General features: G+C 36.9%; 1 protein-coding gene across 7 annotated transcripts in view; it reads right to left on the reverse strand.

The window, feature by feature from the left end:
- Nucleotides 1-27,198, reverse strand: part of Rab3-GEF (Rab3 GDP-GTP exchange factor) — a 1,186,669-nt gene that overhangs the window by 993,007 nt on the left and 166,464 nt on the right. For all 7 annotated transcript variants that reach the window (XM_090394443.1, XM_090394448.1, XM_090394444.1 and 4 more), the window contains exon 4: nt 12,826-12,984. In XM_090394443.1, coding sequence (XP_090250569.1) covers nt 12,826-12,984 — 159 coding nt within the window. The remainder of the gene's footprint in view (nt 1-12,825; nt 12,985-27,198) is intronic.

Genomic DNA, 27,198 nt, shown 5'->3' on the forward strand with positions numbered 1-27,198 from the left:
ATGAAAAAAGAAATACAAAAAACATACATAACAAGAGCGTAACAGCTATAAATTAACTTTTAAATGTACTGCTAACATTTGAAGGTTTCTGGATGCCATGGTATTGTTGGGCATGATCTCATTTATGCCAAAACTGGATGGCTAACGAGTGACAATCAAATAGGTTATAGTTAAGGTTAGTATTAAGATGGAAAGGATTGAGGAAAATTTCTGTTGATTCCACAATTCTTCTCTTCAGCTCATTGCAGCATCTAAAAATGTTTTCTAATTTGTTTCAGATCAATGGATAAGTGTCAGAATCTTTATCGTACTGATAAAGATTCTGACATTCTGATGTACTGACTCTAGTCCTGTTATAACAGATGTGTCTCATATGCTCTCTCGTTTCAGATGGAGAAATCTAGTTCAATGGATTTCTCCATTTGACCAAAATAGGGCACACTGCAGTTACACCAAAGACAGTAAACTCCAGTCATGTTTCAGTTTAGGTGTACCAAATAAGGAATGAAGTTTGGATAGAGAAGTAAAAGAAGTGAAGATTTTAAATTTCTTAAAAATTTAGCTAACCTTGGTGAAATGGAGCTGATATATGGTAGAAATATATATCCAGTAAAGTGAGCAGGTGGATTAAATAGCAGCTTATGAACAGTCCGTTTATCATCATCATCATCATCATCAAATTCCTGCCATGTACCCTCAAGGGGTGTACAGGATATGACAGTACTAGATGAAAAATTACATCATTACTAACTTCCTATCTACAATTTTCCTCCAAATCAGTCTGTTACTTGTCAAGACTCCAACATTATCAGATCTTATATTTCTATCGTCTAAGGCACTTTGTACCGTATCAATCCACCTATATCTTGGTCTTCCTCTGGGTCATTTTCCTGCCAACCTGGCAGAGAACACTTGTTTTACTAATCTTTCCTCTCCCATTCTATTTAAGTGACCATACCACCTGAGATTAGCTCTGCTAATGCATTCCTGGATGCTGACAATGTCAAGTTCTTTCCTAATATCCTCATTTTTAATATGATATTGTCATTGATGCCATCTGTTCACGCCTCTAATCTTTCTCAGGACTCTCATATCTGCAGTCTCTAGTCTTTGGTCAAGTGTTTTACTTCTGACCCACCTCTCAGATCCATAAGTTAAAACTGGTTTGAACACTGTCTTGTATACAGCTAATTTAGTGTTCCGACTAATTTCTCTCTTATTCCATATGAATTTATTCAATTGACTTCCCACCTATCAGCTTTGCTGATTCTGTTGTCTATTTCTATATTTAATTTACCATCTTCAGTAAAAATCTTGCCTAAGTAGCTGAAATGTTTTACTTGTTCCACAGGTTCTCCATTCACAACACAGTTGACATTTTCAATGATTCTGGCTATTTTCACTGTCTTTGTCTTTTTATTGCTGACCTTCATACCATATCTATTACAACAGCTATTCAATTTAGTCAGAGAATCTTGCAGACTTGTAGCGGATTTATTTAGAAGTATAACATCATCCGCATAAAGAAAAGAGCTGACATTAACATCTCCAATTTTGATATCAGGTTTAATACCACATTCCTTCATAATGTGATCCATATAGATAATGAATAACAGAGGGGATAATGTACATCCTTGTCTCACACCAGATTTAACATTAAACCATCTTCCTGTACTTCCTTCAATTCTAACTGCTGACTTACAACTCAAATAAAGACTAAGTATTGCTTGATATAATGCCCCATTGACACCATATAACTGAAGCGTATTGAATAGCTTCTCTCTTGGCACCTTGTCATATGCCTTTTCCAAATCGATAAAACTTAAATACAGATCTTTTTGTATTCCCATGCTTTCTCGACTAATTGTCGTAAAGTGAAGATCTGATCCTGACAGCCTCTATTTGGCCTGAATCCAGCTTGTTCTTCACCAAGCTTTTCTTCCACAATTCTTCTCAACCGTTTCTCAAGTATACTTGCATAGATCTTGCCAGGAACACTCAGTAGGGAAATACCTCTGTAATTCTCACATTCAGTTTTATTTCCCTTTTTATATATGGGTACTATGAGAGGTCTACTCCAATCATCGGGAATTCGTCCCTCTGTCCAGGCTTTCTGAACTATGCAGTGCAGTCACTGTAAAACTCTTATACCACCATACTTCAGCATTTCTGATTGAATATCATCTACTCCTGCTGCCTTTCCACATTTCAAGCCTTTGATGGCTTTTTCTACTTCTAGTATGGATATGTATTCCTGACTGCATGCCTGGTCAGTGTTTTTTACCACTGTGCTGTCATCACTGCTTGTTTCATTTAGCAGTTTTTCAAAGTAATTACTCCATACTTCAAGGATATCTTTTTTCTCCCGTTTTCATGTCACCTTTATCATCTCTAATTCCTTTTACAGCACTCTTTCCTCCATTCTTAAGCTTCTTCAACAACCTCCAGAATATTTTGCCACCTTCTTGATATTTATTTTCTATATTCTTGCCAAAATCCTCCCATGACTTTTGTTTGGCTAGTTTTACACACTGTTTAGCTTTCTTACATTTGTTTCTGTATTCTGTAAGAGTAAAAGCTGACTTATTTGCCAGGAACTTTTGATATGCTTTCTTCTTTTCCTTCACTGCCTCTTTAACTTCCTGTGTCCACCAGGGAGTTCTGATTTTTTTATCCTTGCACACAACCTCACCACATGCCTCTCTGGCAGAATCAATCAATGTTTTCTTCAGAGTTTGCCACTGAATCTCCAAGGTTTGATTCCTGTTCTCAAACTCTTTCATTTTCTTTTCAATAATCTTTCTGTATTTTAGTCTACAGTTCACATCTGAGAGCTGCTCAACTTTTATTTGCTTTAAAACTTTCTTACATGTTATTCTTTTCAATATGAAATTCAATTTTATTCTGCTCAAGACTAAATAGTGATCACTTCCAATTTCAAATCCTCTGTACACTCTGGTGTCCTGCACCAGGGAGAAAACATCACTATCAACAACAACATAGTCAACGTGACTTTTCTTATTCCTAGCCTCTTCTCTCCATGTGAATTTGTGCACATTTTTATGTTGGAACATGGTGTTAGTAATAACCAGTCCATGTCCTGAGCAGAAATCCAACAGATATTTGCCATTATTATTAGCTTTGCTCTTTTCTCCAAATTTTCCCAAAATATTTTTGTATGTGTCACAATCATTTCCTACTCTGCTATTTAGATCCTCAACAAGGACCAACTTTTCCTTTTTCATTGTGTCAGTTGCTTTTTCTAAAGCCTCAAAAAATTCCTCCACTTCTACCTTAGTAGAACCTTCTGTGGGACCATAGGCACAAATAAGTCTCATTGTCCAGTTCCCCATTCTCATATTTGCCCACATTACTCTACTTGAGACTGACTGCCATTCAAGAAGATTAGCCTCGTATTTTGTGTTGAATACTATGGCTACTCCTTCTTTTCCTTGATTGTCATTGCCTGAATATAACATTTTGTATTTATTGCTCAGAAAGATCTCACCAGTTTTGGTCTTTTTTGTTTCAGTCACCCCTATTATGTCGATCTGGTACTTATCTAATTCCTCAGCTAGCTCCATTTCTTTGCCATTCAGGCTTCTTACGTTGATAGTACTGATCTTTAACTCTGGTGATGTTGAGTTGGGGTTTGTTTTCAGATTTGTTCCAGTAGCTGACTTTTCGCTGTTCGCCCTGGTTCCCTGGCGAAAACAACGGGGGTCTTGTTTAACCGGGCGACGCCCCAGCCGGCATGAAATTTTGTCATGTTGTACCATCATTTTTTATTTTGGTTTAACAATTTGGAATACAATTTGGTCGGCTAAATCCCAAATTGCCAGCCCATCCTCGTTCGTTCAGTATCAAAGTAGATACCCAACAGGGTGCACCATGAGAAGGTGAGGATTGGACATTAGGTCAGAAGCCCTGGTTAGTTCTCTGCATTCCTTTAAAGGCTATGTGGAGGTCTCCTCTCAGTTATACAGCTTTGACCCTTAAGCACAACCATTTTCTGAAAGGTTATAAGAAGGAACTGTAGTTCTTTGTTCTGTTTTGTTCTTTGAAGTGCAGTTCCTCTATCCAAATGGCATTCCTTACTCAGCACCTAAACGAAAACATGACAGCCTAAAATAACCTGGAGTTACTGTTTTTGGTTTAACTGCATTGTTTAACTGGATGCTGTGGAATCCAAAATGCCTTCAAATGTTAGCAATACATTTGCAAATTAATTTATAGTTGTTATACTCTCTCGTAATGTATTTTTTTTTTTATTACTTGTATTTTTCTTTTCATGTTATGAACCCAATGAAGACTTCTAAGAAGATAAAACTAGTTGTATCCTCAAATAATAATTAGTATTTTTTCTATTTTGGTATCTCTCAGCTTCTAGTTATTTAATAATGTCATACAGCTATGATCATCACTGATGCAATTGGATGGAAGCTTTACTACGATAACTCAAGTATTGTAGTGAATCTCAGACTACCCTTATTCAAAAAATCGTTACTGCCAACTTTGCTATAATTCTGGTTCTACATTTAATATTACTGGCTCACAACTTGTATTCAGAGGAACAAGAAACAGCCTATCAAACTTCAAACACTGAATGCAATTAATAAATAACAAGAGAATTTTGAAAACAGCAAAAAAAAAAAAAGTCCAAAGTGTTCTTCTTCTCCTCCACTGCAAACAAACTTCCATAAAGAATCCTCTAAGATCTATGCAATGCAGTATAGATGTGAGAGAATGCAGTACACAGGATTAGGCTTAAACCGTATATGAAACTAATATCAAAGGTTTAATGGGGAGAGAAAAAAAAAACAGCAATGGAAAAGGATTAAAGCTAATGTTTAATGGTTCCAATATTTTATCTCAGTCATAGAAACATAATCAGGGAGTACAATATAAAACTAACACATGTACATAAAAGCAACACAAAACAAATTCGGGAGACATGAATCTAGAGTCCTAACTATGTATGGATCCCTAAGAAGAAATATTTATCCACATTATTGAGAAATTTAACACATCCACATCAATAAAGAGCCAAGAGGCTATTTTTCCGGCAGCGTAAATTAAGTTAACGGGATAATAAATCCCTCATTATTTTAAAGCCAGATATACGAAACTCTGAGATCGAAATCTAAGAGTTTCATACCAAAGAACTATCGGCAAGTCCATGGCAAGGTGATGACTTACGCTTGGACTCACCGATAGTTCTTCGGCATGAAACTCTTAGATTTCGATCTCCGAGTTTCGTATCCAGCTTTAAAATAATGAGGGATTTATTATCCCCTTAACATAATTACATCCATATTAATTTAGATTAGGATGATTTTTAAGGGCATCTGCAGATTCTAAAAAGATGCTTTCATTTCTTAACAACTTGCTGCAATAGAGCATGACAGTTTTTATCCACTGAATTCTATGTGTAGTATATAAAGCATGCTCTACTAAATGTGACTGATAGCAGTCTTGATTACAGATATATTTTATGTTGTTCCACATAGATGACGACTTACCTTCCAGTCCGTCTGCTGTAAGCAAATGTGCAAGATCAATCAAGGAATGTTATCTGAGTGTTGCAGTTTTATGTTGTACTTGGAAGTTTTTTTCTCCACTTGGTTAGACTATGATAAATTTAGTTTAATCCTTTCTCCAAGTGTAAGCAAACAAAGTTTGCACCTGAAGTATCTTTGGGACTAAGGCAACTCATGGTAAAGGTGACCCAAGCTCTCATCACTCCTTGTCTTAGTATCTCCCATAATGCAAAGCACATCTCCTTGAGGACATGTATAATTATTATTATTAAGGGCAACTCCAAGGAGTCCCGAGCCTCATAGAGGGAGGCCCTGAACATCATGTTCATCAACTATTCAACATTCACACAGTATCTATCATATTTTTCCTTGAACTCATTCACAGTCATAGCACCCACAACAGACTCTGGCAGCTTATTCCACTCATTCACCACTCTAAAAGTAAAAAACCTAGCTTTAACACCCTTACTAACCACACTCTTGCCCAGCTTCCATGGATCGCCCCTGGTCTTTCCACCACCAATCCTATTCTCAAAAATATCCTCTGAATTAATCCTATAGAAACCCTTTAGTAATTTGAATGTCTTAATCATATCTCCCCCTTTTCTGCCTATCAACCAATTTCTGCAACCCACAGATCTTCAACCTGTTCTCATAAAGTTCATTCCATAGACCTGCTATCATCTTGGTCACTCGCCTCTGGATCCTCTCCACCTCCTTCCCATCTAGAAGAAACCCAGGCGACTAAATCTGAGCACAGTAGTCGACATTGGGTCTTTTCAAGGCTCAATATAGAGGAACAATAACTTGCTTGTCTCTGCTCGTCAATGTATTTTTTAGCAGCCAAGTGATTTGATGAGCTGATTTAGCCACTTTTGCAATGTGCCCCCTAAACTTCAACTCCCTATCCACCAACACTCCCAAATCTCTGGCCTCATCAATCTCCTGGAGTACAGTTCCACCAATGTGGTATAGTGTTGCTAATCTTTATCAGACCAAAATGCATAACCTTACATTTTGCCACATTAAATTGATATCCATTCTTCTTAGCCCAGTCCTTCAATGTATCCAAATCATCCTGCAAAATTCTGACATCATCTGTATTCACTATTGCCCTATCCAACTTTGCATCATCAGCAAACAAATGAACTGTTCCTCTGAGATCCTTTCCTATATCGTTAATGAACAAATTAAATAGTGGTCCAAGAACAGAACCTTGCGGCACGCCACTAGTCACAGGCCGTCTTTTGGACTACGCCTGAATAAACCACTCTGTGATATCTCTCCATCAACCACCCTCCTATCTATCTCACCAACCCTATATCCATCCCCATATGCTGCAGTTTACTGATTAGAATTCCATGTGGTATCTTGTCAAAGGCCTTAGCCAGGTCCAGTGGAATCACTGTAAACCCATTACCCTTATCCAGTTCAACCATAACTGTGTTATAAAACTTGAGCAAGTTACTGAGGATGATCTACCACTCACAAAACCATGCTGTCTCCCCCCAATACAGCATTTAATTTTCATCAATCCATTCCTGTATTTTACTCTTGACTACTTTCTCCAAGACCTTGACAACGACTCCTGATATGCTGATCGGTCAGTAATTTGCAACAGCTGTCTTGGATCCTCCTTTATGCAGTGGAACTATTTTCCCCTCTTTCCACCCGTTCAGAACTAAACCAGACCTGAGATTCATATTGAACAATATGGTCAAGGGCACTGACAATTCTTTAGCCACTTCACATAAGACCCATGCTGGTATACCATCCAATCGCACAGATGTATTCACATTAAGGTTTTGTAATAGATTATTCACCTCCACTTCATTCACCACAATTCCCGTATAAACTAATGGTTCCTTCATTCCTTGAATTTCACCGCCTGGATGATATACTCTTGCAAAGTGCTCATTCAGAAATTCCACTATATCGACTGATTCAGTGACCTCCCTATCATCGGCATTCCTTAAAATCATTCTGCCGTATTCAGTTTTTCTCTTACTTGCAGCATATCGAAAAAACTGTTTGGGATTCTTTAGCTTGCCTGGCTAATTTCCTTTCATAATCCCCTTTTGCTTTTCTTACCACACTCATCACCCTTCTGGCCTGTGCTTTATACCGTTCGTGAGCCTGCAGGTCATCTTTCTCCTTAAATTCCCTCCACAGTTGTTTCTTTTTTTGCAGCTCAAGCTTAATGGTGTTATTCATCCATTTAACCCCTACTTGATTTACTAGTTGGACCCTAGGTATACAGTCAGCCATTACCTCCTGCAAACACTCCTTGACCACTTCCCATGCACTATCAACATCCAGCCCTTGCAGTTTTACATGCCAAGGCACTGAACCAAGCAATCTCCTAAGCTTTTCATACTTACCAGCACGGTAATTCTACATGTACCCTGTCTTAATCGAAAATTTCACACATTTAGCCACCTCCCAGGTTAGGACCTTATGATCACTTTCACTAATTGGTGGCAGCATGGTCATATTCATTACAGTCAAGTTCTCAGATGCTATTACCAGGTCAAGCACTCTTGAACCCCTAGTATTTTCCATTATATGCTGTCTCAGATAGCTATCCCTTAATAACTGCATAAAATCCAATTCCTTCCTCCCATTCCCATGTGTTGTCTCCACCTTCCAATCAATGTTACCATAGTTGAAATCTCCCATAATAATTACCTTCCTTCCACTCATTTCTTCTATTTGCTTATGCATACTATCTCCACCATCTATTCCATCACCTGGTCTATAGCAGCACCCAACTGTATATTTTGTTCTGCTAGTCTCAGTCTCACACCAAATAGCCTCAAATAGGCTCATTTCACTATCCTGCAATTTAACTTCTATTCTCCTTGGCTGCAGTTCATCAACTATCATCAATAACACTCCTCCCCCCATTTTATTCTGTCTGTCCCTCCTGAACACTATCCAGCTAACTATATCATCTTCTGTCAGCCATGTTTCACTAATGCCAATAACCTGTGGCCAGGAAGAGCCGACCAAGCCCAAAAATTCTTCCTCCTTGTTTCTAATACTGTTGGCATTAGTAAACAAGAAATACAGAGGTCCATTTGTCCCACCCCTATCTTCATGCATTATACTATCTATCCCATTCTGATCTCTTGTCCTTCGTACTAGCTCAGGCACATTATATACATTCTTACACTGAACTGCCTCACTGATTCCTGCATATCCTCTCACCTCCCCATAATATTTCTAGTTTTCCTGATTTTGCACATCCATTTTATTCTGTCTGTCCCTCCTGAACACTATCCAGCTAACTATATCATCTTCTGTCAGCCATGTTTCACTAATGCCAATAACCTGTGGCCAGGAAGAGCCGACCAAGCCCAAAAATTCTTCCTCCTTGTTCCTAATACTGTTGGCATTAGTAAACAAGAAATACAGAGGTCCATTTGTCCCACCCCTATCTTCATGCATTATACTATCTATCCCATTCTGATCTCTTGTCCTTCGTACTAGCTCAGGCACATTATATACATTCTTACACTGAACTGCCTCACTGATTCCTGCATATCCTCTCACCTCCCCATAATATTTCTAGTTTTCCTGATTTTGCACATCCATTTTATTCTGTCTGTCCCTCCTGAACACTATCCAGCTAACTATATCATCTTCTGTCAGCCATGTTTCACTAATGCCAATAACCTGTGGCCAGGAAGAGCCGACCAAGCCCAAAAATTCTTCCTCCTTGTTCCTAATACTGTTGGCATTAGTAAACAAGAAATACAGAGGTCCATTTGTCCCACCCCTATCTTCATGCATTATACTATCTATCCCATTCTGATCTCTTGTCCTTCGTACTAGCTCAGGCACATTATATACATTCTTACACTGAACTGCCTCACTGATGCCTGCATATCCTCTCACCTCCCCATAATATTTCTAGTTTTCCTGATTTTGCACATCCACTTTCACTTCATTCAGCAACACTTTTTCCAGTCTTCGTACACCAAATCTAATCAGATGCAAGCCATCCATCTTGTACAAATCCTTTCGCCCATCAAACTCACTCCACACGTCCACAAACTCCACACCACATCTTCTGGATAACCTGCACATAGAGTCATTTGAAATTATGGCCCTCCTAAACTCTTCTCTGTCATACCGTGGCAATAGACTCACTATCCTAACTCTCTCACTCTTTTCTATTGCTACTTCTAATTTTCTTCTTCTGCAGCCTCTCCCACTTAAGTGGGGTCACTGTTTGTAATGAGTCTCCTCCACATCATCCAGTCTTGGGCCGTCACCACATCCAAGTTCTTCATCTTCTAGTCCTCTTCTACCAGCTCCCTCCATCTTTTCTTTGGCCGCCCATGCTTCCACCTTCCTTGCACATCCATCTGCTTGACCCTTCTTACCACATATTCGTCCTCCCTCCTCATCACATGACTAAACCATCTCAACCTTGCCTCCTGTATTTTCGCTCCTAAGTTCGTAACTTTCACTGTTCCCCTGACATAGTCATTTCTCAGACGATCCTTTCTGGTCACACCGCACATCCACCTAAGCATTCTCATCTCTGCTACTTCCATCCTGCTGATGTTATTTTTCCTCAGGGCCACATTTTCTATAGCATATGTCATAGCTGGCCTCACTACTGTCCTATAAATTTTGCCTTTCAGATTGATCGGCACCCTCTTATCGCATAACACTCCAGCCATCTCCCTCCAGTTCCTCCAACCCGCTTGTATCCTGCAGCCCACTTCCTTCTCAGCTCCTCCATCTTCTTCCACTGTTGAACCTAAGTATCTAAAGTCTCTCACCTTCTGGATGACATTTCCTTCCAGCTCCAGATCTGTCTCCTGGCCGCCACCGCCCACTGCGCAACACTTATACTCTGTATTACTTCTGCTCAGTCTCATACCTCTCTCTCTTCCAGTACTTTTCTCCATCTTTCAAGTTTAGTTCCCGATTCTTCTCTTGAATCTACACACAGCAAGATGTCATCTGCATACAATATTGTCCAAGGCGCATCTTCTCTCACCTCCTCTGTTACCACCTCCATCACAATATTAAACAGACTTAATGCTGACCCTTGATGCAAGCCAACTGTTACTTGAAAACTTTCTGTCTGTCACAAACAGGTCCAAACACTTGTCTTCACATTTCTGTATTTCCCGCACCAACCTGACATATTTCTCCGGCACCTTCTTCTCCCTCAGACACCTCCAGACCTCTTGCCTTGGCACTCTATCGTATGCTTTCTCCAGATCAATAAATACCAGGTGTAGCTCCCTTTGTTTCTCTCGATATTTTTCCATCATCTGTCGTAACCCAAAGATAGCATCTGTTGTTGATCTACCAGGCATGAAGCCAAATTGTTCCTTTGCAATCTCCACCTCCTTCCTCAATCTACCATCAAGAGCCCTTTCTAGGATCTTCATTGTGTGGGACATCACTTTATTCCTCTGTAATTTTTACAGTCTTGTGCATCCCCTTTACCCTTGTAGATGGGAACAAGAGAACTCTCCCTCCATTCCTCGGGTATATTTTCCTGTTGGCAAACTCTCATAAACAGGTCCCACAGCAGGTCAATTCCCTCTTCCCCCAGTACCTTCCATGCCTCCACTGGAATTCAGTCGGGGCCCACCGATTTTCCATTCCTCATCCTCTTCATGGCCTCCATCACTTCCATTCTACTGATGTTCTGCACCATCCCCTCAGAAGGCTGTCCATCTCCTCTGTGAGTCCTTGCATTTTCCTCATTCAAAAGTCCCTCAAATTATATTTTCCATCTGTTTCTTATGTCCACATCCCTCCATAATACTCTTCCTTCAGCATCTTTGATCTGCCTCACATGTAAGATGTCCTTTGCTGCTTTATTTCTACATTTCGCTAGTTGGTAAATTTTTCTCTGTCCTTCCTTTGTTTCTAATTGATCATACAGATCTTGATATGCCACGGCCTTCGCCTGTGCCACAACTCTCTTGGCTTCTTGCTTTCTCTCTTTGTACACCTCTCTGTCCTCTTCCACTCTTGACTCATCCCACATCTGCTTTGCCTTCCTCTTAGCTGTCACTGCCACTTGTACATCATTATTCCACCACCAACCCTCCTTCTGCTCTCTAATCTTTCCAGATGTCTCACCAAGCACCTCAATTGCACATTTATATTGCTACCTCTAATAATTCCTTTAAGTCATCTCTCATAGCAATTTTATCTCCTTTCAAATCATTTGTTCCTGCCACGACTATCATTTTTTTTACCCTCTGTTTTTGCACTCTAATACTCTCACATACATTCTTAATTTTCATACCCAGTAAGTACAATTTCATCAAACTCTCAAAACCTCAAAAGGGAAGGTCCACTACCCAGACATTTCGACATTTATTGAGGTCTCGTCAGTAAAAGCCAGACACAGAGGTGGTGACACCAAGGTGGAAGTACGTATAGGTAAATATGACTTCTCCATTGTATCCACCTTGGTATCCACCTCTGGATCTAGCTCCCACTGATGAGACCTCAATAAAGGTCAAAACCAGTCTGGGTAGTGGCCCTTCCCTTAATGCATAGCATTATACATGTCCGCAAGGAGATGTGCTTTGCATTATGGGAGATACTAAGACAAGGAGTGATGAGAGCTTGATCCACCTTTACCACGAGTTGCCTCAGTCCTGAAGATACTTTAGGTGCAAGCTTTGTTTGCTTACACTTGGATAAAGGATTAAATTAAATTTATTATAGTCTAACCAAGTGGGAAAAAACTTCCAACATCTTTCTCTAAATCCAGAGTAATTTAATAATAAGTTAAGACACCTTTTGCCAACTCGTTAGGTAAATACGACTTCTCCAGTGCTTTCACCTTGGTATCACCACTTCTTGGTCTGGCTTCCACTGACAAGACCTCAATAAAGGTTGAAACCGGTCTGGGTATTGGACCTTCCCTTAATGCTATGCATTAAGGGAAGGTCCAATACCCAGAACACATGTCTGCAAGGAGATGTGCTTTGCATTATGGGAGATACTAAGACAAGGAGTGATGAGAGCTTGGTCCACCTTTACCACGAGTTGCCTCAGTCCTGAAGATACTTCAGGCGCAAACTTTGTTTGCTTACACTTGGATAAAGGATTAAAATAAATTTATTATTTATGTTGTACTCCCTGCAGATATCCCTGTGACAGACAAAATACTGGAACATTAAACACTGGTATTAATCCTTTCCTAGAATACTGAAGTTGATGTGTGTACATATTTCAAATGGATATATTTGTGTAAATTTCATTTAAGAAAATCAATGCATGATTTACCAACCTTATGTTCCAAAAGAATGCAAATTAAGACTTTTATGCAAGTATCAACCCCTAAGAGTTCTAATGGCAAGTGAAGAGGGAAGTCTACCAATGAAAATCTTGTATGATCCGGCAGAGCAAAAGTAAGAGGTGGTTGAATATCACGATGAAGAATCTCCACCTAGAAAGAAAATATTGTAAAAAAATACATTAATCATTCTTCATATAAAGTGTGTGTGTGTGTGTGTGTGTGTGTGTGTGTGTGTGTGTGTGTGTGTGTGTGTGTGTGTGTGTGTGTGTGTGTGTGTGTGTGTGTGTGTGTGTGTGTGTGTGTGTGTGTGTGAGAGATTAAAATAAAAACTCTAGTATCATCAAAATTATAATAAATGTAAAAACACAATGAAAACATGATGTTATATTATTTTAATTTAGTCTACTGAATATATTAATATTAAACACCAAGATGTAATTAGCAATAAGTTTTATAATTAGCATTATAAATAGTGATATATTAAGATTAGTTCAGGATTTGAAATAGTGATCATCTAGTTTTGAAAAGGAAAAAAATTTAGCATCTTGAGAAGAAAAATGTGTGTTAAACATCCAGACATAATAAAATCCAAAACGGATCTCAGATATAAAATGTAGACTGAAATACACAAAACTAATCTATAAGATACACAAAAACTCTTTCAACTGAAAGTTTGAAAACAAGAATCAAATTATTATTATTATTAAACGATACTTCCAAGGAGCTCTCACATTATAATAATAATAGCAGTTTGTCTCTGAACTCCAAGGAGTTCCGGAATTCATTCTTAATTAGTAATTCTTAATATTCTCTACACACGCAATACTACTACCACGAACTGCACATTACACCTTCCACCACCCATTAATAGTCTTTTTTTCTTTCCTTTTTTTTTTTTTTCTGTAAATTATGTGTATACAAGGGCTGATTTCCTTGCATATAGGATGAAAAATCAAAGTTTCTGGAAGCAAAAACTATGCAACCTCCATATGAAGCTGGTTAATTAATGTTCAACTGAAAAAAAAAACACATAAAGATTCCTTTCATCACACTGTACCATCATTCTTCCAAGTGTGCTTCAAAGGCACTTAAATCTTAGAGATTAAGTGGTGGCAAAATATGAAGAAAATATTTACTGACTCAGTCTAGAAGCCATGTGGAAGTTGTCTGCAAAAAGAGAAAAATAATAATTCCATTTTGAAAGGGAATTAGAGTAGTTCATGAAAATAAAAATATAAAAAAATCATAAAGTTCCTGGCTAGACTTAAAGATTATAAATAAAAATGTAAGACAGCTACTTTAATGTGTAAAAGTAGCTATACAAAAGTCATCAAAAGGTCTGAGGAAAAAATAAAGATAGATGTTAAAACAGCAGCAAAATGTTTTGGACGCTACTAGAAATGGAAAAAAGAGCTAAAGGCTGAAGATACAGATATGCTGAATATTGGACCTTTAATCAATTAAGAATTTGCCGGCCTGGTTGGCCGAGTGGTTAGCATAACCACTCTCCATCCAAAAGGCTGTGGGTTCGAATCCCGCCACGAGCATGGATGTTTGCGATTGTCTTTGAAAATACTAGTGATGGTGGTGTGAGGTAGATGGCATTGGTGTAGTTGCAGTTTGTTGTAGTAGAAGGATTGAGAAAGTTGTAGAGTAGGTGCCCTCCCTCGATGAGTCTTTGGACTCCTTGGGGGGTATCGAATAATAATAATAATAATCAACTGACCATCTGATAGCTGATCTTCAACCAATATCTGCCATTGACTAATATTTGATAAAGGATAATTTGATAAAATTGATAAAGGATTAAACTAAATTTATTATAGTCTAACCAAGTGAAAAATAAACTTTCAACATCTTTCTCTAAATCCAGAGTAATTTAATTAAAGGATTAAACTAAATTTATTATAGTCTAACCAAGTGAAAAATAAACTTTCAACATCTTTCTCTAAATCCAGAGTAATTTAATAAAAAGGTGGCACACCTTTTGGCAACTCCTATAGATAGAGATGATCTTGCCAATGCTTCTGCCTGGTATCTCCATGTCTGAGCCTGGCTCCCACTGAAGAGACCTCAAATAAAGGTTGAAACTAGTCTGGGTAGTGGCCCTCCCCTTAATGCATAACATTATACATATCCGCAAGGAGATGTGTTTACATTATGGGAAATACTGAGATAGGAGTGATGTTAGCTTGCTCCACTTTTGCAACGAATTGCCCGGTGTTATACTGCCTTACCCCAGTCCTGAAGATACTTTCAGGCACAAACTTTGTTTGCTCACACTTGGATAAAGGATTAAACTAAATTTATTATTATCTGCCATTGACATTGGCTTAAATGTAGCGTTTATAACCAATCATCACTAGGTCTAGTTTCTGCTTTTTAAATAAAATAAAAAAAAGAGTAATTCCATCCATCCATCCAAGATGGGTTGCACCCCTATTAGGAATTTTTTTTAGGTAATTAATGCAGAGGGCTTGCCATTCCACTGCTGTTTCCCCTAAGGGCAAGTATTTATGGCTGTAAATTGGGGCCAGTTTGCCTGTTTTGATGGACAAAAAACCTGTGTTTCCAGGAGGGAAAAATCCCCCACTATGAGATCAGTTAACTCACCATTTAATTAAAAAAAAACCTGATAAAGGTTCTTCACATCACAGACAAGATTCGAACCCAGATCTTTCCAACCAAAGGGCTCATCTAAACCAACTGAGCTATAAAGGCTTGGAAAATATTTGCACATATATATATTTATTTGCTTTTTTAACATGATTCATTTTCTGAAAGACAGTACTTACTTTCCTGACTTGAGGTATTATCACTGCTGCTTAGTGAAAAAGCAAGTGATTATATCCCCCTCCCCAACCATCATTTTTTTACCTTAAAATCAAAAGAATAGGCTAAAAATAAATAAAGTTTACACATTAGTGCAGGCAATTTTTTGTCTAACTTATGAAATCAAGTCAACTGTTCTAGAATTGGGTGTGGAGGAAGAGAAGGATCATAACATCTACTGCTACACATCAACAGTAATTTGTATATCACCTTGTTGCCTGTTGTCTTCCCATTCCCCTTTCCCCAACCACAATCTTATGTTCTTACTTTTCGCATTGTTGCAAGAACTTGTTCTTCATAAAATTTCAGAGCTGAAGTAAGTTTGTACTCGAATAATAAATCTTAAAATTTTCTGAACACTGCATTTATACTGCTCACATGAAGCATCTTTTACTGGTTTGAAGTTTTCACATCAAATCACTTCATTTTTAGTTTCAATTATGCTGACTTCCATTTTTAGTAGAGATAAAAAAGTTGAGAATACTACAAGAGAATGCTAATATACTAACGAATCCTTTGGTTAATGGGATTATTCATGAGTACAATGCATGATTTATATAAATAAAAACTTTAAATGGACAACTAATATAAAAGACAATTCACTAATAAAATGAAAGGAGGAAAAAGGTGACAAGATTTTTTTTTAACGTGGTTCCCACCCTTGAAAGGTTTGTAAACCTGTGGTACATTCGTACCGTGGGTGGAGTAAGGAATTTTTTTTTAGATTTTTACTAATTTTTATATATTTTTTGTATATTTTATTTATTTATTTATTTATTTATTTTTTTTTTACAGTCCAGAAACCCTCTCTCTCTACAGACCAAACATGGAACTTTTCCCTCTTATTCTTTACCATCTGGTCTCAAATTGGGTGATAAAGATTAAAAGTAAAAGAAAATGCATATTAAGAGAAATAAGAAATACTAAGAACAAACCTTTTTTTGACCTGAAGAAACAAGGAACAAAAGAAAAGATGAAAGACAAGAAGGAAAGCGAGACGAAGGAGAGAGAGAAAAATTGTGGCTTGGGAATATGAGGATACAGGAAGAGGGGAGTCATAAGAGCAAACTATGTAAGAAGAAATAACAATAACATATATTTGTGTATTATTCCTCAACTCTTTTATTTCTATTGTTCAAAGGCATGTTACCTATCCTTTTGGACAGCAAGAGTGATAATATGGGCTACTGCCAATCCTCTCCCAAGCTGATTTGTCATTGTGGGAGAAAAGACACCCCCCCCCCCAATTAAAACAATTCTCCAGGTGGGGCCCATGACAGATAGGCAGTGATCCCTAAGACCATTGGGGGCAACACAAATACAGGAGAGGGTAATAGCAAGCCACTTCTGTATACAATTTTCAAAGAAAATAGCAGAAAGTCAAATTAGATTTTTTTAGCTCATTCTCACTTGTCTTATGAGTTGGCATTAGTATCCAGTAAATAATAAGAATTTAAGTGCGTACTTCAGATTTTCACTTTAAGACAAATAGTTGAGAAATCGTGGGAATATGACAAGGATCTGTACTTAAATTTTGTAGATCTGGTAATGGCATACAATAAGGTGTCCAGAGAAAAGTTTTTCAAAATACTTGAATTACATGAGCAAATGGAATACAGAGCAATACCTAGTCTAAATTTAAGTTGTAAGTCAGCAGTTAGAATTGAAGGAAATACAGGAAGATGGTTTAATGTAAAATCAGGGGGTAAGACAAGGATGCACATTATCTCCACTGTCATTCATCATCTATATGGACCACATTATGCCTGATATAAGAATTGGACATGTCAAACTTAGCTGTTTGCTTTATGCAGATGTACTCCTAAACACATCTAGTGCAAGTCTCCAGGATTCTCTAACTAAATTGAATAACAGCTGTAACAAATTATAGAATGAAAATCAGCTATAAAAAGACCAAAACTATGAAAATAGGCAGGAGCATACAAAACTTCAGCTGCATTCTGAATAGAGATCCTATCAAACAAGTCAAATATTTCAGCTAATTAAGCTGGCAGGTTAAATCTGGAAATAGACAACAGAATTACCAAAGCTGGTATGGTGGATATCCAGCTAAATAAATTTCTATGGAATAAGAGAGAAATTAGCCAAAACACCAAACTAGTAGTATACAAGGTAGTTCAAACCAATTTTAAGTTATGGATCTGAAAGTTGGGTTAGAAATAAAGCACTTGATCAAAAACTAGAGACCACAAATATGAGGGTTCTGAAAAGAATAAGGGGAGTGAACTAATGACATTAATGGCAGAATCACATTAAAAACGATGATATTAGAAAGGAACATGACATTATTGGCATTCAAGAAGGTGTGTCAGCAGAGCTAATCTAAGGTGGTATGGACACTTAAATAAAATGGGTGAGGAAAGATTAGCAAAATAGGTGTTTGATGCCAAGATAGCAGGAAACAGACCCAGAGGAAGACCAAGGCCTAGGTGGATTGATTCAGTTAGTAGTGCCTTAGAAGCATGAAATGTTAGATATGACAACATTGAAGTTATCACAAGTAATAGACTGATTCAAAGGAAAATTGTTTATAGGAGATTAATAATAATGTAAACTTAATCATGTAGTGCTGTCACAGTAAATGGATTACCCCTTAGGGGTACATATCAGGAGACTGATGATGATAATGTGCACATTTGACTTAATGGGTATTCCTTCAATTAACTCCCACCACCCACACACACCAAATCAAATGCACATCTCAATGTGGTGGGGAGGTAAACTCAGAGAAATGTTGGCCATGCTATTTGGAGAAATACAAGTTTCTCCTGGTGGGGCCTCCCCTCGCAGAAAGGCAGTGGTCCCCAAGGCCAATGAGCACCATAAATACAGGAGAGGGCAACAGCAGGCCACTTCTGTATATATTTTTCAAAGAAAATCTTATGAACAAAGGCTCAAGTTATTGAGGTAAGCTATTAATTTCAGAAGCACATGCCTCAGCTTTACTGATTTACATGAAACAGGAACATGGAATGTAAATAGTATGTATCAAGGAAAACTGCTATCAAGGAAAAATAGTAAAGAAAGAAATCAGAAGAAATTAAGACTTTAGGAATTAGCGATCTTAGATGGACAGGAATGGGGTTACTTTGAAACTGATTATTTCAGGATTTATGACTCTGAGATGAATGTTTTAGGAGATATTGAGTGGCTTCATAGTCAGAAGAGAATATTATTACGCAACACCTCCAGGGACTCATCGAGGAGGGCACCTACTCTACAATTCTGTCTCCACCACTCATTTCACCAACTACACCAAATTCCACTAACTACCACCCACTATCACTAGTATTTCCACAGACAATCACAAACATCCATGCCCACAGCATGATTCGAACCCACAGCCTTTTGGCTGGAGAGCGATACACTAACCACTCAGTCCGGCAATATGGAAAACACATTTTGGGTTACAACCCAGTGTCTGATAAAATAATACTATCCAGTTAATGTCACACTCATACAGGTATATGCACCCACTAAAGATGCAAATAAAAATGAGGTCAAAGAATTTTACATCAGATTGCAACAGTTAGTGTACATGGATGAAAGGCAGATTTTCTATTGATATTAGGTGAATGGAATGCAAAAGTGAGAGAAAAAGAAGAATGAAGAATCCATGAAAAATTTAGTTTAAGACTGATGAATGAAGAAGGAGAAAGGATGTTGGGAGTTTTCTTCTTCTTCATGTAGCTTCCTCAGTGAGAAGGTGCAACATCATGTCCTTCCAGGTCTCTCTGTTGGTGGCTTTCCTTTTTGTTTCTGCATAGCCATATGATCCTGTCTATGATCTTATATCTTCAAGACATGTCCTTCATTTTTTGCCTCTTGATCCTTTTCCCATAATTTTTCCTTCTAAAACTGTTAGTATCCTCTGTCCTGCTGAACCTCTCAGTACATGTCCTGCCAATCTCATCTTTCTCTGGATCATTTCCTATAATAAAGATCTCTGTGTTCTCATTCTCTGTGGAACATCTGTATTTGTCACATGTTCTGTCCATGGGATTTTCAGAGCTCTCCTATAGCACCACATTTCAAAGGCCATTATCTGTTGCCTTACTCTCTTCTTGAATATCCAGGTCTCACTTCCATATGTGAAAACTGGCCACACTAATGTTCTTATCATTCTTTTCTTTGTCTCAATACTGACAGAACTTCTGAGCAGATCTTTATTTTTCCAGAATGCATCTTTAGCTATGGCTATTCTTATTTTTATTTCTTAATCTTGCTTTCCACATGCAGTAAAGTAGATGCCTAAATATTCATATTCTGTTGTATGTTCAATTTTCATATTGTTTATGAATATTTCTGGCTTGGATCTCTTTTCTTTTGACATTTTCATAAATTTGGTCTTTTTTGCATTTATATCTAATCCAAATTCTTTACCTTCTTCAATTATTAGCTGCAATAATTTGATTAATTTGTTTCTGTTTATTAGAATGGTATCATCAGCATATCTAAGATTGTTGTATTTTATACCATTGATACTAGTTCCTATTTTTTGTTTTTCAATCTTTTTCATCACTGTCTTCCTATAGATATTAAATAGATGTGGTGAAACGATACAACCTTGTCTAACTCCTCTTTTTATTTTCGCTACAGAAGCCTCAGAGTTAAACAGCTGCATTTTCTGTTTGGTGTAAATCATTTTTATAATCTTAAGTACATGATCTTTTTTTAGTTCCAGGATAGCATTAATGGTTCCCATTCTTCTTCTGAAGCCTTTCTGTTGTTCACTCAATTCACTGATTAAGGCTCTTTCAATTTCTTTGTTAACAATGGTTAAAATAAATGACCCTGCAAATGAGGATAGATACACTACTATTTGCAGATGATCAAATAGTATTAGCTACATCAGAAGATGACTTACAAAGATCATTAAAATCATTAAATGACATATCAAAGCAATATAATATGACAATATCCAAAGAAAAAACAAAAATAATGGCATTCAAAGGAGAAAACCCAATAAGAAGTAAAATAGTGATAGATAATAAAATACTAGAACAAGTAAACACTTTCAGATACTTGGGATGTGATCTATCATATGAAGAAGAAAAAGACATAGACACTAAAATATCAAACTTTGTCAAAGTAAATGGCATAATAAATAGTATATTTAAGCCATCCCTGGTACAAAAACACATTAGAATCAGACTATATAATGTCTTGTCAAAACCAACTCTACTATATGGAAGCAAAACATGGACCATGAAAAGGAAAGATGAAAAACGAATTCAAACAGCAGAAATGAAGTTCCTCAGAAAAACAGCTGGATATACCAAATGGGACCACAAAACAAATGAAGAAATCTTACAATCTCTAAAAATCAAACCAATTAATTACTACATAAGACAGTATAAACAAAAATGGCTAGAACATTTAAATCGAATGGACAACAGCAGACTACCAAAAATATTATACAGATACAAAATAAGTGGAAAAAGAAGAATAGGAAGACCAAGAAAGAGATGGCATGAGACCGGAACAGGCCACATGGCCTATATTCCATGTTAGGAAGAAGAAGAAGTACATGATCTTCTATGTCTAATTTATCTAATATATTGAACATTTTATTATTTTACCTGGTCAAAAGCCTACTGAAGGTCTATGAAGCATATGTAAATGTTCCTATTTCTTTCAAATGATCTTTTTATTAGTATTTTTAGTTCCAGGATAGCATTAATGGTTCCCATTCTTCTTCTGAAGCCTTTCTGTTGTTCACTCAATTCACTGATTAAGGCTCTTTCAATTTCTTTGTTAACAATGGTTAAAATAATTTTAGATGCATGAGATATTATGCTCACAGTTCTGTAATCCTTGCAATTTTGTGCATTATTTTTCTTTGGAATTAGTATGCAGAGAGATGTTGTAAAAAACTTCAGGTAATTCTATTGTTTTATAGATGTCCTGAATGGATTCCACTAAATTATTATTATTATTATTATTCAGGCCTCCATGGAGTCAAAAGACTTATCGTGGGAGGTCCTTCCTAAGAACATAAAGTCTGTCAAGACTCATCGAGGGGAGGTCCCCCCCCCTAAGAAACACAAAGTCTATCATACCACTCTTTAAACTCATTGACCGTTCTCGCTCCCACCACTCCATCAGGCAATGCATTCCACGCAAAGAAACCACTCCTTACCCTCTTGCTCACAGTTTCCTTTCGTAACTTCCAGGGATGGCCTCTTGTCATCACTCCTTCCCGCTGTTCAACCAAGCAAAAGAACTCCCCATAAATAGTAATAGTAATTATTGCCAGTCAAAGCCTTCAGCAGCTCAGCCGGGATATTATCACACCCAGGGGATTTGTTATTAGGAAGATTCTTAATTAAGTGTTCTATCTCCTTTCTTGTCAGTAGAGTGGTATCTGTTGTTACGTTTAACTTAAGGTGTCGTGAATCATCTAACATGTTACCATTATCATCATCACATACAGATCTAATAAGTACACCACCCATCTTCCATTTATCTTTTCCTTATCAATGATTATGTTTCCATCTTTGTCCTTGATGTTATTAGACTGTGTAAGTTTTGCTTTTCCATTAAGTTGTTTCACTTTCAGTAATGCTTCTCTGGTTTTGTTCCTATTTTGTAATGCTTCTATCTCGGTGCACTGCCTATTCATCCAGTTTTCTTTCAATCTTCTGCATAACTGTTTGATTCTTTTATCCAATGTTTTATATCTTAATATTTCTTCTTCATTTGCTCCTCTTTTCCATGTTCTTCTTTCATCGATAAGGTTGATTACTTCTTGTGTTATGCATGCAAGCAGCTATAATGATATTATAGCTGCTTGTAGTCTATTCCACTGAGAGGGTTCATTTTCATTTTGCAACTGTGCAAATAGCAGTTCTGAAATATTTTCATTAAATTTTGATTTTACTATTGGATTTTGTACCATTTGCAGATCCCATTTTAGGGGTTGACTTCTTTTAATTTTTATTGTTTTCAGGCAAATATTTATCTTCATTAAGACCAGTCTATAATCAGATCCACAGTCAGCACTTGGCATCACCTTTGAGTTCTGTATTCCATTGAATTAACATTTACCGACCACAATATAGTCTAATTGATTTTTGTATCTTCCATCTGGAATTTCCCATGTGTATATCTTGCTTTTGGTTTTTGCTCAAAATAAGAGTTACTTATGATGAGACTGTGCTTGTTACAGAAATCAATCAGTTTTTGTCCCCTCTCATTCCGAATTCCAAGTCTAAATAGACCCATGTGTGTAGATGTTCTCTCTGATCCAACTTTTGTGTTCCAGTCACCCATAGCAGAAATAACTCTATCTTTCTTGAATCCAACTTCCTTTATGCACCATTCTATTTCATCATACATGTCATCTATTTCTGCTTCCTCATTCTGTTCTGTAGGAACATATATTTAAATGATTTAAATGATATTTAAATTTTTATTAGTTTTCTTCTCTACAATGAACGCTACACCCCTCCTTGATATTTCACTACCTGACATATATACTTTATATATCTTGCCATTTGGAAGTTTTGACTCAAAATGTGATGATCCTTTCCAAAAGGTTTCATTTATTTCCTAGTATTCAATCTGTTCATCTCACTCATCACATTAGCCAATTTCCCACATTTATTCAATCCTCTTACATTCCAAGTAGCAATATTCAAGCAATTTCTGCGTTGAGTTTCATTGGAAGTTTTATAAGATTATATTGTTGCCAACATAAGGTGGAGAAGTGCTATCAAAGCAGCAAAAACACTGCCTGGTACAGATGGTGGAACAAATCATGAATTAGATTGTTAAATTTAAATTGAAATTAAGGAGTAAGAAGAAACAAAAGGATTGTATCAAATTTGATTTAAATTAAGTAAATGAAGCATTTAAGGTAGAAGATGGAAAGAAATTTAAAAACTGTGGATATAACAGGATGAGAATTAGAACTGCAAGAAGAAACAAAATAAAGGAATTGCAAATTTTCATTTGCAATTCTCCAAGCAAAATATATCCTACACGTTTTTTTGAAATGCCTACAGTCTCAGCAATTTCACGCACTTTGACTTGCCGGCCATTCAATACCATATCATGCACTTGATCAATGATTTATGGTGTTGTTACACTTTTTGGACGTCCTTCATGTGGATCATCTTCAAGGCTGGTATAGCCATGTTTAAACTTGGCAGCCCATTTCTTAATTGTTGAAAATGAAGGAGAAGAGTGCCCATAAACTTTCATGTAGTTTTATAACTGCACAAAAGAATTTTATAACTGCACAATACTCAATTTTATCCATTTCAAGGGGTACAGACAAAGCTGTATAAAACAAACTACTTGATACAATGACTTGCAATTTCACATGGAAACTTATGACCGATGTACCAACTTAGAGAAAAAAAATCTTGCCGATAATGTTGCCATCTATGGTCGAGATCTTTTCAGACCACCCACATACATGCTTAGATGGCATGTATTACTAAGAAGTAGCATCCTTTTAGATATATTGTAAAACAATAGATGCTGGTACTAATTCTTTGCTCAGTAGGAAATTATAATTAAAAGGATATGAAAAGAAAATTTTTTTTAAAAAATTATTTACTGATATTTTTACTTTATTATTATTATTATTCAGGCCTCCATGGAGTCAAAAGACTCATCGCAGGAGGTCCTTCCTAGGAAACACAAAGTCCATCATACCACTCCTTAAAATCACTGACCGTTCTCGCTCTCACCACTTTATCATGCATTGCATTCCATGGTTCAACCACCCTCCATGAAAAGAAACCACTCCTCACCTTCTTGCTCACAGTTTCCTTTCGTAACTTCCAGGGATGGCTCCTGGTCATCACTTCTTCCTACTGTTCAACCAAGCTCAAAATATCAAACTTTATAGTTTGATATTTTTTGAATTTAATTTTGAATAACTAACTTTTACAACAGATTAAGTATAGATACCACCCAGTTTATTAAGACTACATTTATTGCACAATATATAAAAAATAAGTAAAATGTATATGATTTTTAACAAAAATTTGATATTAGCAAATATAAAAGTTTTATATAGCAAATACTTAATAGCAAACAATGTAAAATACAAATCTCATTAAATAACTATGCTCATTTACATATTACCAGATAAACATGTAAAAGAAATTTGATCGTCCCACTAACAGAACAATAAGCTGTGTGTCCACGAGTCATATAGTTAGTGACTTCAACTCTAAACTGGTAAACAATATTCTGCAACAGGGAAGACCAAAACCAGGGCTGCTGTTATAAGAGTCAGGCATTACAACACCAAGTTGTGTCTGTCAGCTTGTTTATGATGTTGTTGTTCTTTGTAGGCAGCTAATAGAAAACTAAAACTAAACTTCTGCAACAGGACTCCATGAAAATAACCCTTGTTACCTAGGTGTCACACTCAACTGTAGTCTAACTTACCAAAAACATTTCGAAAAAAACTAAATTCTTTAACTTAGTTTATTCAAAATGTTTTCAGTAAGTTAGACTACTGTCAAGTGTGACACCAAGGTAACAAACAAGGTTACTTTCATGGATTAAAGTCCTGTTGCATAAGTTTACTTTCAGTTTTCTGTGAGCTTCACAGTTATTTAGGTGGAAAGCAGAACAAGTTTTACTGGGATTAGGAGATAGTTCGCATCTTTCAAAGTAATTTTTTAGTGAGCTCAGATCTATGCTCAGTATTTCCTCAAGGAATTGGAAGATACTTTCTTAGGTGGTGATAGCTATGTCATCAGCATAGATAAACCTTTGACTAGCTGTTGGAGGGATATCGCTTGAGTACAGGTTAAAGAAAGCTGGGGTGTGGACAAATCCTTCTGGAGGATTTGTCCTCCACAAGGATTTATGGAGAGCAAATCATTCTGCTTTTTTGTGAATTCAAATGAACCTTTATTTTCCTATTGGATAGCATTTCTTCTACTATTTTAGAGTTTTTTGGCAGATGATTAGTTTGGCTGCTTTGTACAGTAAACCTTTCCTCCATACGGTGCCATAAGCAGATGTTAGGTGTATGAAGGCATAAACACTTTTGGTATCCAGAGAGATAGGACCTGGTCACAGCAGTTATGCCAGGTCTAAACATGGCCTGTTCACAGGGCAAGATGGCTTCTATTTTTGAAGAAATCCTAGAGAGGATAATCCTTTAAAAGTTTGTAAGGAGTGCAGAGTAATGCTATAGGGCAGTAGTTATTAGGATCATCGATTGACTTATTCGGTTTTGACAGGGCTTTATCTTGGATTCATGCCAAAGTTTTGGGAGCCGTTCATTTATATTACTGGAATGAGGGATTTCATTCCCTACTACACTGCAACTCTGTCCTCTATCCGAACCCTGGGTCTCTAAAAATTATTACTTTGCAATTAAGGATAAAAATACTGCACAAGGTCAATAGCTCAAGTCAAGAACTCTAACTTCTCACTCAGCTTACACTATAGCCTGAAACAAGTGAAAAATTCTCAACAAATCCAAAACAGACTTTGTAAGAGTGAAATGTAATAAGCTTGTCTCCTGAACTGGAAGTCAAGCCTTCTGGTCCATTAAAAAGGCTGTTGGGCATAACTTCTGCCCTTCCCTGTTTCAAACAACTCTCACATTCTTATGCTACCATGGTAGCATCTGGCTTATTCTTTGGGTGAACAGTCTTTTCTTCAGACTTGTTTATACAATTAAGGCAAATCACCTTCCTGCAATGTTGTAAACTGCTCATGCATGCTTCCTCTTATCTTTCAACAGAAGGATATCAGAAAAATCCTTTTAGCCATGATACTAACAAGTTGTCTTCTGGTTCAGATGGTATCCCTACAGCTGGGTTCAAAAATCTGAGCTCCAGAATTAACACTCATCCTGTATTTTATAAATATAAGCTGTCATATTCATCTAGAATCCACCCAATGGCAAGAAAGCAAGCCTTTAATAGGCTGTACCTAAAAAAAAGGGAGATAAAAATCAACCACCTAAGTACACTCAAAAGTGATGAAGGTCAACAATCAGCTTCTTCACTATCAGGAGACCATCAGTTAATTAGTAATCATCAATATTGATATTGCTATTTTAGTTTTACAGCAGACCTTGCTAATCTTACTCACCTTTGGACATGGACCATGGAAAGATTTGGAGAAACTCTGATTGTCTCTCTTGATATCTCAACGGCATTTGATCATGTCTAGGATCAAGGCCTTCTCAATAAGTTACCATTTTATCTTTCTTTGTGAATGGATTGCCAGCTTCTTCTTCAGTCATTCAAAATGTCATAATAGATGGCTTCTTTTCATGAGATTTCTTTATTAATGCATCATGAAGTACCCTGGGGTTCTGTGCTCTTACTACACACGTCCTTCTTTATATGAATGATCTCTCTCACACACACACACACTCTGATTTCAAATCCTATTCATAGTTTTGCTGATGACAGTTCTCCAATTCTCTTATTCATATGAGAAACCCTGTAATATTCAAAATGATCGAAGCTTCAAGATTTTCCATAACCAATCTTAAACACTGATCTTCTCATCATTCTC

The sequence above is a fragment of the Typopeltis vanoorti genome, chromosome 6 (genome assembly GCF_054136105.1).
Source record: "Typopeltis vanoorti isolate ZY-2024b chromosome 6, IOZ_Tvanoo_1.0, whole genome shotgun sequence".
In the NCBI taxonomy this organism is placed as follows: domain Eukaryota; kingdom Metazoa; phylum Arthropoda; class Arachnida; order Uropygi; family Thelyphonidae; genus Typopeltis; species Typopeltis vanoorti.